Source organism: Plutella xylostella, chromosome 10 (assembly GCF_932276165.1).
Source record: "Plutella xylostella chromosome 10, ilPluXylo3.1, whole genome shotgun sequence".
NCBI lineage: Eukaryota > Metazoa > Arthropoda > Insecta > Lepidoptera > Plutellidae > Plutella > Plutella xylostella.
Window position 1 is genome coordinate 8,104,971 of NC_063990.1, and position 16,733 is coordinate 8,121,703.

Consider the following 16,733-nt stretch of genomic DNA (forward strand, 5'->3'; position numbering starts at 1 on the left):
TCTATCCCCCAGGCTGGAGCTGGCTCCTGTCTCGCAAGAACCTGGTCCGCGCGTCCAACGTGCTCCGCGAGATATGCGGCTCGTGCTCCGTGCTGTACCCGGGCGGGGTGCCGTGCATCCTGTCCGCGTGCCTCGTGTCCACCGAGCCCGACTCGTGCCTGCGCCTCATGGCCGACAGGTGACGTCACAGTGTGCACTCACTATAGATATGCTATTTACTGGCCATGGGACATAGGGTTTTGCTGTGGTAATGCTCTGATAGCATCCAAACATTGTTGACTCCATCAGACACCAAAGGTTTTCTCCCTCGATATCATTATATTCCATATGCTGACAATAGTATGTATCAGTTAATTTGCGTACGGTCATTTGCAAAGAAACCTGACCCCCCCTCTCATAGTAACAATGCTTCTGAGAGGGGTCAGATTTCTCTGCCGTATACCTATTGTATATACCTATTGAAACACATTAACTAACATATTTGTTGTTGTTTGCAGATTCACCCCGGACGAGCGGTTCTCGCAGGCGTCGATACAGTCGCACCTGCACACGCCGCGCGACGTCACCGCCACGCACATACTCGTGTTCCCCACCTCCGCTACTACTCAGGTTTGTACTAACTTTACAACGGAGATTACTTACAACAGCTCTAATTAGTATACTTAGTACTTTATTGACTCTTTTTAAAGGTTTCCACACATTTATTAATTAGTTGTCGTTTAAAAGACGAAATAAGTCATAATATTGTAACTCTATTGTTTCAAGTTAAGAAGCTTGTTATCTATATGCCTCGCTTAGATTTTTTTAATATGATTGAATTTCATCAATCATGCGGATTCGCATGCCATTTTGCCGCGTCCCGCGTGCGTATTCCACACATTACAATAAATAGTTGTATGAAAATAACACTTGCGAATGTCACGCGTACGGGTCAATCCTGCGTGCGTGATGAAATCTACACGGTATTAAAACACCCTATAATGTTTTGCTCCGTATCATCGGAACACTTTGTCTTAAAGCCAGCCTTAGTATAGGCATAAATACCAAAACTAAACCCTCACCAACCCACCCACAGTCGAACCAGATGCCGTTCGAGCAGCCGCTAGCGAACGGCGACGAGGACCTCGGCTTCCTCGGCGTGGACGTGATGGGCGAGGAGATGGGCGAGGACAACATGAACATGTCGGAGCTGTTCATCAACAACATGTTCGACATGTTCGGCGTGGCCGCCACCTCGCCAAGGAACAGTCCGAGGAGAGAAGATGAAGCGGCGAGTGAGGGCAGCCCGCAGCGGCAGCCGCAGCACGGGAACGCCAGATATGAGCCGGATGAGCAGGCTGCGGTGAGTTTGATGTTTCTTTTTTACGTAAAAATTAGCTTGGGCTGGTGAACGCCCTTTCAAGCAATGGAGAAAGCAGGTTGCATTTGGAGAGTAGATGCAAATTATTGCTATTTGTCTGATGAAATAAACGTTTTGAATGTGATGTTGTTGACTGTGATTGTAGTTTTGAGGCCCTCAAAGTTATGTAGGGAGGCTCGATCGATCATCTCCAACTATGGCCACCTCACGCCTTAATGAAGTTCAATGACGTAGAAAATCAATTCAGCTTACCTATAATTTCTTAAGACTTTGCAAACAGTACTAAACGCACCATCCCCCAACAGGAAGCGGTCGGCACCGTCCTCCAGCAACCTCTAGCCCTGGGCTACCTAGTCTCCACAGCTCCACTGGGCGCCATGCCGCCCTGGTGGTGGGCGGGCTGCGCGCACCTGCAGGACTCGTGTCCGGCGTTCCTCAAGAACGCACTGCATCTGCACGCCGGCACGCTGCAGTCCGCCGACGACTTCACCTCGCTCACGCAGCGCCAGCACCACACGCATCCGCTGGATAGCCAGCTCACTACCGATGTGCTTAGGTAATGTTGCGTTTCTATTTCGATCGAGATTTTTATTAGGGGACGATTGTTGTTTTGATAAAATAATTATACAGGGTGACTTTTTAGTCAGTAACGAAATTGTAATATAACATTCCTTGGTTAAAAATATAACTTACGTGTATTTTCTTTCAGTACCTTTCAGTACTAAAATTATAAGATATTGGCACTCAAAGTTTTCTCCAGAAAACCAAGACTCATGGTCACCGTGCGCGAGTAGCGCGAGTAGCGCGTCTGGCCACGCCCACTTGCCCGCGAATCCTAACTAAGCGAAAGTAATTGTGTGTGTCTGTTACTCTTTCACGCCCAAAACTACTGAACGGATTTGAATGAAATTTGGTATACAGATGGTCTTGTCCTTGAAAAAGAACATAGGCTACTTTTTATCGCGGAATTCCCACACGAAAACTATTTAAGGCGAAGCCAAGCTCGCGGGAACAGCTAGTTTCAAATAAATTCATAAGTTGCTCAATGATTTTCCCCATACTTTCAAGGGGTTACAACCGTCAAATTGCAATAAAAAATCCAAATCCAAGGGGACCTTACCGCAACACCGTAATTAGCACACACTTCCTCAATCACTGTAAGTGATGAACAATTGATGAAGTATCAAATTGTTCGAAGTGGAGTCCCTTCTACACATCTACACAAAGTATGGCACGTCACAACTAGTGATGCCACGAATAGTGATTTGGCCGAATACCGAATACCGAATATTCGGCCGGCGCTCTCAGCCGAATACCGAATATTCGGCAGGTGATCCAGTATAATTCAATAAGTTGAAGTTTTATTTAAAGTATGTTCTTCTTAATCTTACGGCAGATCCGTGCTGGTGGTCAACCAACTCGAATCAGTAGCCAAACCTTATATATTTTGTTTAAAAAATACCTGTGTCTCAGTAGCACATATTGTATATTTTATTAAGAAAAGCGCAATCGTCACAAGCGCGATGTTGTATTCAGGTTTTCGCAATTAATTATTGATTGATAATGAAATGTTTCGCTTAAATTGTTTTTTTGATTCCCTTTTGTATGATATTTGCAACTTTTTAAAGTATTCGGTATTCGGCCGAATACTTCTTACTATTCGGCCGAATACCGAATACTGAAAAAAGTGGCCGAATAGGCCGAATACCGAATACTTGCCGAATATTCGTGGCATCTCTAGTCACAACACTTTCAACTCATTGTATTTTAATTTATTTAACACCACAATGTAATTTTTCACTTCCTCGAAAGCGACAATTATCTTATTTCTGAGGTCTGCGAGATTTTGGGACTCTTCAACATACCTACTCCTACTCTTGGTTAGAATACATTTAGCACACACACACAAACACAACACAAGTCGGCCCGGGGTCGGGGCGCGCGCGTCGAAAGAAAAAAGGTTTTTGAGTAAACAGAGACACGTGTGACGCGGCGGTGCGCAGGCGACTGACGTCAGATCGATGACGCATTACCCATTAGCGGCGGCATCCTTTGCAAAATGAAGCTCCGCCCCTTTCTCACGCTAAACGAGAGTTTATTGGTTTATGGCGGCAATAAGGTCTAATTTCGGCTTTGTTTGTATCGTGAGAAACCTATCGCTTTTAACTTTTATTGCTCAGTGACTCAGTGACCATATTTTACCAATATTTCGGGATACAAAAAAAATAAATCATGAAAAATTTACCTACTAATTTTTTCATTGAAATCGACTCTATTGTACATACCTAACTCATGGAAAAATTTTCGTTAATGACTAAAAAGTCACCCTGTATGTATTTAATTCATTTTTCTTGAAAAAAAACAGAAGTAAAGACTTGGACTTGGTTTGGACCCATTATTTTTATATAAGCACTAGTCTATTCTCGTGATATTCGCTTCGCCTTAAACAGTTTTCCTGTGGAAATTCCGGTATAAAAAGTAGCCTATGTTCTTTCTCAGGGTCTAGACCATATGTATACCTAATTTCATTGAAATCCGTTTAGTAGTTTTGGCATGAAAGAGTAACAGACCAGAGAGACGTAGTTACTTTCGCATTTATAATATTAGTTAAAGTCAAAGTCTATATTTATCACCTACAGATTGTACATTTTCACCAACTATTACTATCTATCAACAGGTACGTGCTAGAAGGCTACAACGCGCTGTCTTGGCTGGCGCTGGACGACAGCACGCACGACCGGCTCTCGTGCCTGCCCATCCACGTGCAGGTGCTCATGCAGCTCTACCACACCACCGCCGCGCTGGGGTAGACCAACAGTGTCACTACCACCGGGCTAGAGTAGACCCAACCACCGTGTAACCACCTGTACCGCCGCGGAGCTCGACTAATGTAGTCAACAATGTGCAAGAAAACTCCGGGTCGATCCATCAACAGTTTTAACATCTGCAAGAAGCAACGAGTGCAAGATGCATGACCAGTGTAATGTGATTTGTGAAGTGTTTGAAGATAGTTGCAGTGTTATACCTGTTATATGATGATGTAATTACTGTATGTATGGATGATTAACAGTAACAGATCATCATCCACATCAATAAGACTACCTATTAACTTTCTATATGTACTCTAAAGTTGACTGATCAGCACAACAGCCGTTAGTTAGTTAAATTATTTAGTTGAAGATCTGAGGAGTGAATTAAGAGATAATGCAATTTTGCATTCACTCCTCATGCTGAGGCAGGCGCTTTCCGAGTTATGGCAACTGAACAGAGAGGAAATCATAAATTCAAGTAAAAACTCAAACATTAACTTATTATATACTTAACTACTCAACAGAACCGATTAAGACAGTGTATTTTAACTTTTGTAACTATTTATTACCTAGTAATACATAGCTCGGAAAAGCCGAGAATTGGTATCAAGAATTGTATTTAGATAAATTTACAAAATAAGATAGACAAAATTAGTGTTCGATTTGGAAATTGATGAAGAGTCAGAAAAACCTGAATAGTTAAATCAAATCCGTTAAAGGCTTGCATAGAGTGAGGTGGACTAAGAAGTAAAACACAAAGAGATATCGATAGGACATAAGTTAAAGCTAGCGCCGAGAAATAGAATAATAATGTAAATAATTTTTAATCAGAAGTTTTTGTAGTGACGCAATTGATCTTATGGAATTACTTACATCCCAATAGATAGTTGTTACGTTTGTATGGAAAACAGATACAAATTAATTTCTTCCATAAAGTAAATACTTAAGAGACAACTACACATCATGCGATGTGAAGTTGCTGTCACATAACCGTATTCTTCCGGATATCCAGCTCCCAATGCCCGTAGTTCAATCTTCCATCCTATCTCATAATCCCTGGTAAATGAACCTCATTTTTCGTAGAACTGTGTAGCGTATTACTTGTGCCTGCAATATCCCTCTCTTCGCATTAATTTTCATATTGCAATAACGTATAGATTTTCTTCTATACAAGTCTAATTAAGGCTTAGATGCGAATTTGTATTTAGATACTGAAGTAATGTAAAAATATGTTTATAAAATTAATCCACAGAAAGTGTGTGACATTTTCTATTGACCAAATCATTATTATTTTAACATTTTGACTAAATCAAATACTTACAGTAATACAATTTGGATTATAATTATGTGTAGTCAGTGTTCATTGCGTCTTTTGTTATAACCACGTTATACAATAAAATGTCACAATTATTACAACTGTAATTATGTAATTACATTGTTATCGTATATGTAATATATTTATATTTTGCGTTACTTTATTTTATAAAACCGGTATGGATTACCAAAGGAGTTAGCTATGCGTAATATTTTAGTGATATTCTTACCATCTTTTGTATTTATTTATTTAGACAGTTTCATAACAGGGTTTTTATTTTCATTTACTCATTAGTTAGAAGTATACAAAATGAAGTGTTTTTTTTCTATCACAATCATGTTCTCAACACTTTTTAGAGTTATCACTTATCTTTTAAAACTTTAATCACATCAATCATAAATTAACATGGAAAATATTATTTTTATATATGCTTTTTTACATTACATAAATACAATTATTTTATACTAATTTCATTTTTGAAATCGTGTCATTTTACAATAAACTTACGGCTAGTTGTAATTGTTTAGATAAATAAAATACCTAATAATAGATTGTTGCAAGAGGCGTTGATCATAGTATTGAAGTGACTCGGTGTCGGGGGAACAAGCCTACTATTGTGTTAGACGTTAGACGATGTGCCGGCTAATTTAGCGATATTTCTAGCCAAAGATTCCCAATGTGCCCACTGATATCAACACAATTATCAGAAAAAAACACATAACGGTCGACTCATCTCTAACTTTGGAAGTAATGTTTGATGGTAGTGGAATTTGTAATGAAGTATCGATATATTTGGGTAATACTTATCTATCAAACAGTTACTTCTATAGCGGAATAGTCTGGCTGGATCACAGTTCAAATGCAGCTCATAAATAAATTGTCCTGTTATGATTAAGATCAAAGACCTCAACAGCTCAATAATAAACAATTAAAAAACACCAATAGAAATTTATTAAGTAACTAGAGTATGGAGCCCCGGCTCACGGTAGTATTTGTATAATTTTAAATGTTGTCATTTTGCAACAAACCAAACTAACAGCATAGGAAACGTCGAATCTCTGGGAAAGTTTTGGTAGATATATAAAATTTTCTATTTTAATATATAATGTTAGTAAATTATAAGCTGTGAGGATCCTGTACATAATATGTGAGATTAAACCTCGAGCGCTATTATTACCATAAATATGTTCTGTGTCTTACTCCAACTGTAAAAACATATATTTCCAAAGCATTAATTTTGTTTCTGTTGAACAAACCCGTCAAGGGGAGTGAAGCCTTGAAACCAATATACTTAATTTTTGTTATTTAGTGATTATTTGTTTTGGTGTATGTTGGCGGCGTGTACAGACGGAGGGCAAGGGGCCCGCGATATGCCTAGTTGAAAATGAAATGTTTTAAATGTGTTACAGCATTTGAGAATATTTAATGATGTTGTATATAGTTTATATTTGTTTTGTAAAACGATATTTTGTACATAGATTTGACGTAGTTTCGAATACCGTTAATTTTTTGCCCACTTTGCCAATGTATCACGGAGCACGTTTTATACAAAACCACTTGTATTGTACAGTTGTTAAGAGATTGTAGTTGAATCATTTTATTTTTAGGCTTTCGTTTTTGACTCTTTTGTTATTGTGAATTTGTCAATTTTTTTAGGGAATTCGGGAACGTCATGTTGTAAATAGCTCACCATTTTGTCATTTGTTTGTAAGCCGTCAGACCTGATGATTGGTATGGAAATAAAATTTTCTAAATGGAGCAATCATTAGAACTTCGTAAAACAAAATTAGTGTAATACTTGATATTATAACTTTATAAATAACTGTGAAAAATAGGTAATAATAATTATGAATAAAATATTACATATTTAAGCCATGTTTTTTATTCCTTTTTGTTTGAATAACCTAGGTCACCGGGTTTACATAGTACCTACCTACTATTCGACGAAACTTATAATAAAAAAAAAACATATTAATACTTAAAACTTTTTAAGATAGAATTTATATCATAGGTAGGTTACCTATACTAAGCCTAACTATAAAATAACACACTCAAACAGAAGTCCAGCTCTGTCCGTCGTAGTCTCCGTCTCCATTCCCGTGGTCCTCCAAGTTGCCCGTACTGTCCGCGGCGGCGGCGGCGGTGGCGCTTCGCTCGGCGGCCTCGGCTTGTCGCCGCAGGTACTCCGACTGCTGGAACAACACCTCCACGAGTCTCCCCACAGACTCCGCCTGCTGCACCATGGCATCTGCCATGCGGGAGTTGGAGACAACTAGGCGGCCCATTTCTGTGGCCAACTGAGATAGCGCAGCCGCTATGCCCTCCGTGTCACTTGGTTTCTGGTGGTGGTTCGCCATGGCTGGCATTTTTTGTAAAGTTAACACCGTCCTGTGTTGTTAGATTGGAACACTGTTTTGGATGATTTTGTGACATGAGGGTAGTTGAGCATAAACATTTAAATCCGTTTTCGATTATATTTTTTTGATCCTACTCAACAGGGTCTAAAGCCGCGTACACACCGGGCCAACGAACGCCAACGAACGTTTTTCGTTGGCCTTCGTTTCTGCAATCTGCCCTGTATTGTGTATGTTAATATCCATCGTTGGGATAACCGTTGGCGTTCGTTGGGCGTTCGTTGGCCCGGTGTGTACGCAGCTTGACAGGGTACATTAAACCGCATGAGCTGTCAGTATGTTTAGTGATGGAAAAATAGTTTTAATCGAAAATTTCAACTAATACTAAATAAACCACAAGATCTTCTGGTAAAACTACTTAAACAAATTTTGACAAAATACATACAGAAATGTAATCAATCGTATTAAAAAAATAGTAGATACTTAATAGCTTTGTGAGACATCTTCCAGACATTATAAGAGTTTTAACCAATGTTTTAACATAAAAAATGGGAGATGATTTTTCTACCCACCATAGAGTAAATAAAGTATGTCCGTAGTGTTTTTTTTCCTCAGTGTTATGTCCCATCACTACTTTATTTACATGTTTGTCTATAGCCGACTGTCAAAAAGCTGTCAAATTAAATCCTTTTTTATTTTCATTCATTTCTAAACAATAATTTGCGATTCAGAGTTTGCTTCGTTTTATTCAGTAAAACGTTAATTAAATTACCAAATTTGTCTTTGTATTGCGGACCGCTTTGACCCAGATCACTTACAGTTTGCCGTTTCCAATTTCCTGAATAAAAAAAAACTATTTTCACAGTTTATGTGAGGTAGTTTTGTAAAACGTGAAAATGAAAGTAAATGAAAAGAATCTTTGCGCTTTCGCGTCTTCAGCGACTCCGGTGGACCGCGAGGGATACTTGGACATGCGCGGCGACGTCGGCAAGAGCTACCAGAAGCGTTGGTTCATGCTCAAAGGCAACTTACTATTCTATTTCGACAAGAAAGGAGACAAGGAGCCTGTGGGAGTCGTTATCTTAGAAGGATGCACTATCGGTGAGAATTAACACTAATTATTGGCATTTAATTCCCACTACCCATTGAAATAGAACATTTGATCCATCAGCTTTAAGCCTATCATGCTATTTGTGTACGAGTGCATGGCCAACCAAACTGAATACTCTATATTTCCCATAATACAGAAGCTATAACTAACTTTATCTGACTTTCAGAGTTGACAGAGGAAGAGGATGCATACAGCTTCAAGATAGTGTTCCACTGCGAAGGAGGTCGCACATACTACCTGTGCACAAACTCGCAAGCATCCATGGAGGCATGGATGAAAGCCCTTGCATGTGCCAGCTATGATTACATGAAGCTTATGGTGGCAGATCTGCAGCGGCAGCTCGAGGAAGCTGAAGGTAGGTTTGTAGTTATGACCTATCTGTGTTGCTTTTTATGTGGATATTTGGTTGAAGGTAGTTTAAGTTTTTATGGTTTATGTTCACAATGTAGAATAGATGTTGATCAAAATGCTATGAAATTAAACAGTGGTCTCGGGTCAGTGTTGTGCCAGGGCAATATTATTTTTGAGCTGGTTACCATGACATTTGGTTCTTATCAGCCAGTTGCCTAGTTGACTCTGGGTAGTATGTTTTCTTTGCATAACTGATTTTCGTCGTGTAGCTCTATTCTTATGGAGTGTCAGTGCAAAAGATATATCTACAAATTAGACCTCACTTCCCAAGTAAGCTCTTATCTTGAATTAGTTCGTTTAGAAGATATGTGTCCCTAGGTCAGGTGGACTAGGCCTAAAACCCTTCCTTCATTGGAAGGAGACCCATATTTAGCTTTGTTTTTTATTGTATGTGACACTACATCTTGTTCATATTGTTTAACAAAGGTTTTTAGGCACCCATATTATATACAAATCAATCCATAAGTACATAACTTCATTTGTAATTTATGATTATTCAACTGTTGAAGGTGTACATATTTGTTTTTTACTAACTCCTACCTTCATAGGCTTTTATCTCATACTACCTCACAATATGTATTTTTAAAGAAAAAAAAAGTAATGAGTACCTTTCAACTTTTTAAAACTAATAAAGAATATTAAAGCAGTTTATTTTGTGTAAAAATTGATAAATATTGTCCTTATCTTGAACATGTCACAAATACATACATACAGATTACTTGAGCTGCTCAGGTGGCAGGGGGATTTCAACATTGTCCACAACCTCGTCACAATAAAGCCTCATTTGCATTCGTCACTCATTGTGTGCACATAACATAGTGTTTTTTCCCTCTGTGGTACAAGACTGTGTGTTTACCTAGCTTATCTCTGTTTAGTTATTTATTTTACTGGACATACTGGTGGATGTGTAACTTTCTTACAAGATCAAAAATATTGTACATGATATTATGTAACCTGTGTAAGAATGATTAGCTGTGCTACATAACTTGAAAACGAATTGGTTGTTTTAACAATAAGTGGTTGACTTGGATGTGTAAGTAGCATGTCCTGGTCATAAAATAGATTTAGCCTTTTCAAAACTTACACTTTATTGTTATGGTTTATCATTGTGACATTGTGAGTGGTTCAGGTTATGTCACAAAGTCATGAAAATTATGGACAGGTATTTTTTTTTTTTTTATTTTTTTATTTATTAGGTTCACCAACATCAGTTACATTATACAATCACTGTTTTAAAACTAGACTTAAAACTAAATGCACTGATAATTATAGGTGTACACTACATGTAAAATTAAGGCTTATTCTAAACTGACATACGTATTAACTTACTTACTTAACTACGTACTTATTCTAAAGTGTTAACGCAATTAATATTCTAAACCAACAGCAATTTGCAACTAGGTATGACTAAGTGTTATAATTGTTCGTACAAAATTTTACGGAACTGTGAGAAGGAATCTGCGTGAAGATCAATCAACCCACTGTGAGTATTGAGCAGCTTGCATAGTCTGGGGACTGGAGAGTTGGCCCCAAGTACGATTCTTCGCCGTGGTGGGCACAATGGAGTTATTGGTAGTCTAGATGGCACCCTGAGATTGAAACGACTAAGTAGCTGGGGACAGTTTATCTTGTTATGAAACAATTTGAAGAGAAAGGAAATGTCCAGCCAATCATAACGTTTCTCTAACTTCTCAATACCAAAATGAGAAAGTCGGGTGGGATAATCTGCTAGCCTTTTTGATAATCCCGACGTGTAAGCTAGGTGCGCAAGAAACTTTTTTTGCACTCGCTCTAATCGCAACATATGAACAGCGTAATGTGGGCGCCAAACGACGCTGCAGTACTCCAGTACGCTGCGAACAAGTGTGTTGTAAAGAGTGATTTTAGTTTTAGGCTTGCGAAATACTTTGCTATTAACTAAGCAGAGAAAATATGGAATACTATCGCCCAGTAGCCCTTATACCCATTATCTCTAAAATATTTGAAAGAGTCATCTATAATAACATTTATAATTTCTTTGAAAAGAATGGCATTTTTGCAACAGAACAAGCAGGATTCCGTAAAAATAAAAATATTAACTCCACAATATATGATTTTTTACTAAAAGTCTATACTAGTGTTGACAAAAGGCAATTGGTTAGTGCAATGTACATGGATCTTACAAAGGCTTTCGACCTTGTTGATCATAACATACTTGCAAAGAAGCTGTATGCGTATGGTGTAAGAGGTAATGTACTCAATCTCTTAAAATCGTATCTTGAGCATAGAGAACAAATCACAAAAATTAAAAAAATTGATCCTGTTACTAAAACAAGCACGGATTATATTTCAGAAACAGCAGTAGTCAAATATGGGGTACCCCAGGGTAGTGTTTTAGGGCCACTGCTCTTTCTAATATATATTAATGACTTTCCTAAAGCAACAAGCCATCCTGTAGTACTATTTGCAGATGACAGCACAGTAATATTTAGGGGTATTGATAAAAATAAACACGAGAATGACATTCAAGATAATTTAAATAGTATAATTAATTGGTTATCACTGAATAATTTCATTATAAATATCGAAAAATCCAAAATTATGACATTTACTTCAATATATAATAAAAATGAACCCACTGACATAAATGTGACATATCAAAATAATTCCTTATGTAATGTGAAAAGTCATAAATTTCTAGGATTAGTAATTGACTCTCATTTGACATGGAAACATCAGATTAACGCTGTATGTACTAAATTAAACAAGTTTGCCTTTGCACTTTATATGCTCTCAAAAAAATCAAACCAGGAAACAGTACTAACTGCATATCATGCTTACGTTGTATCCACACTAAGATATGGGATTATATTTTGGGGCAACTCAACAGACAAAGAGAGTGCATTTAAAGCTCAAAAAAGATGTGTCCGAGCAATTTTTAGACTAAAGCAAACTGATACATGCAAACCACATTTCAAAAAACTTAAATTGATGACATTACCAAGCTTATATATTTATGAAGTTGCAGTATTCGTCAAATCGAATTTAAATAGATTTACAACGTTAAAGAGTAGAAGGCACGAACATAAACTATGTGCGTTCTCGAGGAGGACAGCTCTCTTCGATAATAGTATATTTGGAATGTCAACAAAAATCTTTAACCACTTACCGCAAGATATAAGAGAGACGAATAATATGATACAGTTTAAAAATCAATTAAAAAAACTTCTTGTAGAAAAGACATATTATAATGTACGTGAATTTTTTGCTGACAATTTGTAATATAATATATTATGACTAGCTTTGTATTTTGTAATTTTATTATTAATGGTATGCATGCACCAAATACTCATGTAATAATATTTGTACGCCCCCAAAGGGCAGGATGTAGCTGTACTTATAATTTGTAATAACTTGCCATTTACCTACATTCATGCAAATAAAAAATATTCTATTCTATTCTATTCTATTCCTCATTACAAACCCAAGCATTTTATTAGCTCGTTTTGTAGTTTCATCGATATGTGGAATGAAGGTTAATTTTTTGTCCAACGTTATGCCTAGATCCTTAACTATCTCCACTTCCGTCAGTGGCTGGCCCTGTATAGTATAATAGGAAGCAACTTGATTTAGGTTTCTTGTGAATCTAATAAACATGCACTTTTTCGGATTGAGATGCATTTTATTGTTTCTGCACCAGCGATCAAGTGAATCTATATCTCTTTGAAGTACCGCCGTATCCTGGATTGTTTTAATAACGTAGGAAACTTTTAGGTCATCTGCAAACATAAAAGGTTGGCAGTGTTTAAATTGATCGGGTAAGTCATTTATAAATAAATCAAATAATATAGGTCCCAAGTGCGATCCCTGCGGTACTCCGGAGGATATACTCCACAGTTGTGAATTATAACCGTTCACTACCACATAGAAATAGCGATCGCTTAGATAAGAGCTAAACCAATTTAACAAGGATCCGTTGATACCATAACTATAGAGTTTGTGAAGTAATAACTGATGTGACACTTTATCGAATGCTTTGCTGAAATCAGTGTACACAACATCCACCTGATTTCCAGCATCGACGGATTCAACCAAATATTCCACATAACTTGTCAGATTAGTGCATGTAGACCTTTGTTTAACAAAGCCGTGCTGGTGATTCGAAATATATTGTTTAAAATAACACTGCAAAAGAGGACATATTAAAGACTCGAAAATTTTGCCGAAAACAGGAAGAATTGAGATAGGTCTATACTCGCTAACTAAATTGTCGTCACCACCTTTCGGTATAGGCACAACGATAGCAACCTTCCAGCAAGCGGGAAAGATTCCAGTTCTTAACGACTCATTGAAGATGATGTGCAGGGGATCAACAATACTTCCAGCAAGACTTACTACAAATACAGATGCAATACCGTCAGATCCGGCACCTTTTGCGACATTAATAGATTTAAGTTTAGATAATATATCATCTTTACTAATTTTGATTGATGAAAACGACTCACCCGACCAATTAAAATTTTTTACCACATTTAAATTCAGATTGGGTTGTTCATGATTATAAACGGAGCTGAAATACTGTGCAAACATTTCACACATCTCTTTTCCATCCGAGGTGGAGGTTACGGCATTCGAAATTGTTGCAGGATAAGAACTAATACCTTTCCGCTTAGCCTTAAGAAATGACCAGAACGATTTAAGATCAACTGTGAGACTATCCTCAATTCGTGTTATATAGGAATTATAGCAAGAAATAGCTAATTTTTGACAACGTTTGCTAATAATTTTTAAAGAGATTTCATCCAAAGGATTTTTATATTTTTTAAATCTATTCCGTAATTTATTTTTTTCACGTAATAGTCGAATCAAATCACTACTAAACCACGGAGGAGTTTTATTGTTTTTTATTTTTGTTAAAGGAACAAATTTCTCAATTGTTGTCTGCAACTTCTGATTAAAAATCGCCACCATTTCATCGACGCCGTGGCAGTCAGAGAATAACTCACCCCACACAATATTATCAAGTACCTTTTTAATGGAGGCATAATCTGCTTTGTAATAGTTGTACTTTTTACCATCCTTGTTTGATTTAAGTTTATCTTGTTCAACAATCTGCACATCATTCTCTAAAGGTGGATGGAATGGGTCAATTTTACTAAACGCGCAGTTTGCTTCTGTCACATTACAAGTAGGAATATTACTTAAAACCAAGTCTAATATTTTATTATCTTTATTTAATACTAAGATATACTGGTGTAGGTTATGAACGCTAGCAAAATCAATCAAATGTTCTTCAAGCGGTGTCGCATAGTAATTCTTTGATTTATTAGACGACTGAATGGCGTAGTGGTTAGTGAACCTGACTACTGAGCCGAAGGTCCCGGGTTCGATTCCCGGCTGGGGCAGATATTTGTTTAAAGACAGATATTTGTACTCGGGTCTTGGGTGTTGATATTTATATTTAGTATCTATCTATCTATGTATTTGTGTAGATATATCAGCTGTCTGACACCCATAACACAGGTTCTGCCTAGCTTGGGGTCGGATGGCCGTGTGTGAGATGTCCCCACATATTTATTATTATTATTATTATATTACCATCAGAAGCCCATTTGATTGAGCTTAGATTGAAATCACCTATGATGAAAATATGTGAATTACAATTATCCAGTACTGTATTACAATTATCACTGGTATAAAGCAAGAGAGATTCTTTTGTGAGTAATATAGCAATTACTTTCTATTATGCTATTGTAGTTTCGCGTTTAACATGCTGTGCCCGTTATCCATTGAACTGAGACACTGTCTGTGGACACGCAATAGCATTGACTACTAGGCACTTATCATAATAATAAACTTAGTTTATCAGAAACATCTCAAAAATATGGAAGACTCGTTTCGTCCTGGTAAAATATGTGTGTTGTTTCATTACTATAATTGATATTAGTTAAACTTACTTTAATTTAATGTGTTGTGCACTTTATACACATGTTTTCTCAGTTGCTGTCTAATGCACATATTCAGAAATTGAAAGTACTTACGTCGCAAATAACTTTGAACTTGCGTTTACTTTAAGACTGTAGAAAAATCTGTCCAATATTGTTATTGTTATGGTCGATGGTCCAAAGAAGTTTTCCTGTACACTGGATACCCCTCCAAGAAAAACTACAGCCCACATACTAACCCTTCCTTTTCTCCTTCACAGCTGAAGAAGCAGCGGAGGCGGCGTCAGCGCTGGCGGCGCCGGCGGAGCCCCTGGGGGTGCGCGCGCCGCCGCGGGGGCAGCGCCACAACCCCTTCAACAAGCTGAATGAGGGGGATGCCAAGACTGTGCCGGGGAGTCGACATCGTTAGTAGCTTTTGTTTTATTTCGTTTTTGTGGTGGGATTTTTATTTAGTGTATAGCCATTAAGGTCTACTTATAATCTGAAGATGGTAAGAATCGTTCACTGGTAGACATATAAGCCTTCATCATAGAATCTGCATTGAATTTCATACCAACCCTTCGTAAGGTTGTTGGGCCAGCGGCTACAGCAGGGATAGTATTGAATACGCTTACGATGTTTTCCGTTTTCGTAACTATCATACTGCCTTCAAGGTTACTGTAGCTTGACAAAAAACAAATGAATGAGAGCTGTTGTAGAATAGTTACATTACAGTACAACAAGGTAGAGTCGTGGTTTGCGCAGCAGCTCCCGGTTTTTCATAAACAAGGGTGATGGCTCAGCTTCTCATCCCAACTTCCTTAACAGAAAACTAATCATCACTTATCACGTTACAGATAAAGAGAACCACAGACCAGAGAGCATGGCCCGCAAGAAGGTGTCATTCCGAGAGATCCACTCGGCCTTCGGTCGGCGAGTGCTGGCGGACCGCAACGAGACTCGAGCCAAGATCAACAAGCTACGGCAAGAGGAAGCCAAGCGCGCGCAGCCGCTCATACAGCTGTGATTGGCTGATGCAGCGGTGAAGAGAAGCTGTGATTGGCTGGCTCAGCGACGGCGTTTTCCGTACAGTATTAATATATTTACACCGTGTGTATAGATTTTATGACGGTTTATGACTTGGGAAAGATCGGTTTTGAAATTGGTGTTCAAATTTGTTGTTTGTTGGTGCGTCTAAATTGTTGAGGCACGAAATATAAATAAGTGCGGTCGTACTTTAGGTACGATGTTGAAATACCCTGTGGTAAAATTTTAAGTATATTTATCTCATATCTAAGCCTAAAATTTGATGTTGTAATAAGCGGCGGATCAATAACATGACGCAAATCGTCCAATGTGGACCAAAAGGTGCGTTGACGATTAATAAATATAAAAAAATAAAACTTCTTCCAGATATTAATAAATAATCAATAAGCCTTGAAAAATTAAGTTGAAATGCAATACCTATA

At 37.8% G+C, this 16,733-nt stretch overlaps 2 protein-coding genes across 10 annotated transcripts in view; both read left to right on the forward strand.

Annotated features, from left to right (window-relative positions):
* Positions 1-7,356, forward strand: part of LOC105393657 (mediator of RNA polymerase II transcription subunit 13) — a 59,896-nt gene extending 52,540 nt beyond the window's left edge. For all 9 annotated transcript variants that reach the window (XM_048623692.1, XM_048623693.1, XM_048623694.1 and 6 more), the window contains 5 exons: positions 13-178; positions 498-609; positions 1,076-1,342; positions 1,666-1,916; positions 4,038-7,356. In XM_048623692.1, coding sequence (XP_048479649.1) covers positions 13-178; positions 498-609; positions 1,076-1,342; positions 1,666-1,916; positions 4,038-4,170 — 929 coding nt within the window. In that variant the 3' untranslated portion in view covers positions 4,171-7,356. The remainder of the gene's footprint in view (positions 1-12; positions 179-497; positions 610-1,075; positions 1,343-1,665; positions 1,917-4,037) is intronic.
* A 1,164-nt stretch (positions 7,357-8,520) lies between these two features.
* On the forward strand, positions 8,521-16,345 carry LOC105380840 (sesquipedalian-1). The gene is made up of 4 exons (XM_048623443.1): positions 8,521-8,940; positions 9,117-9,305; positions 15,546-15,689; positions 16,122-16,345. Exons 1-4 carry the CDS (start codon positions 8,736-8,738, stop codon positions 16,289-16,291), a joined length of 708 nt encoding a protein of 235 aa, XP_048479400.1. The 5' UTR covers positions 8,521-8,735; the 3' UTR covers positions 16,292-16,345.
* The last annotated feature ends 388 nt before the right edge of the window (positions 16,346-16,733 follow it).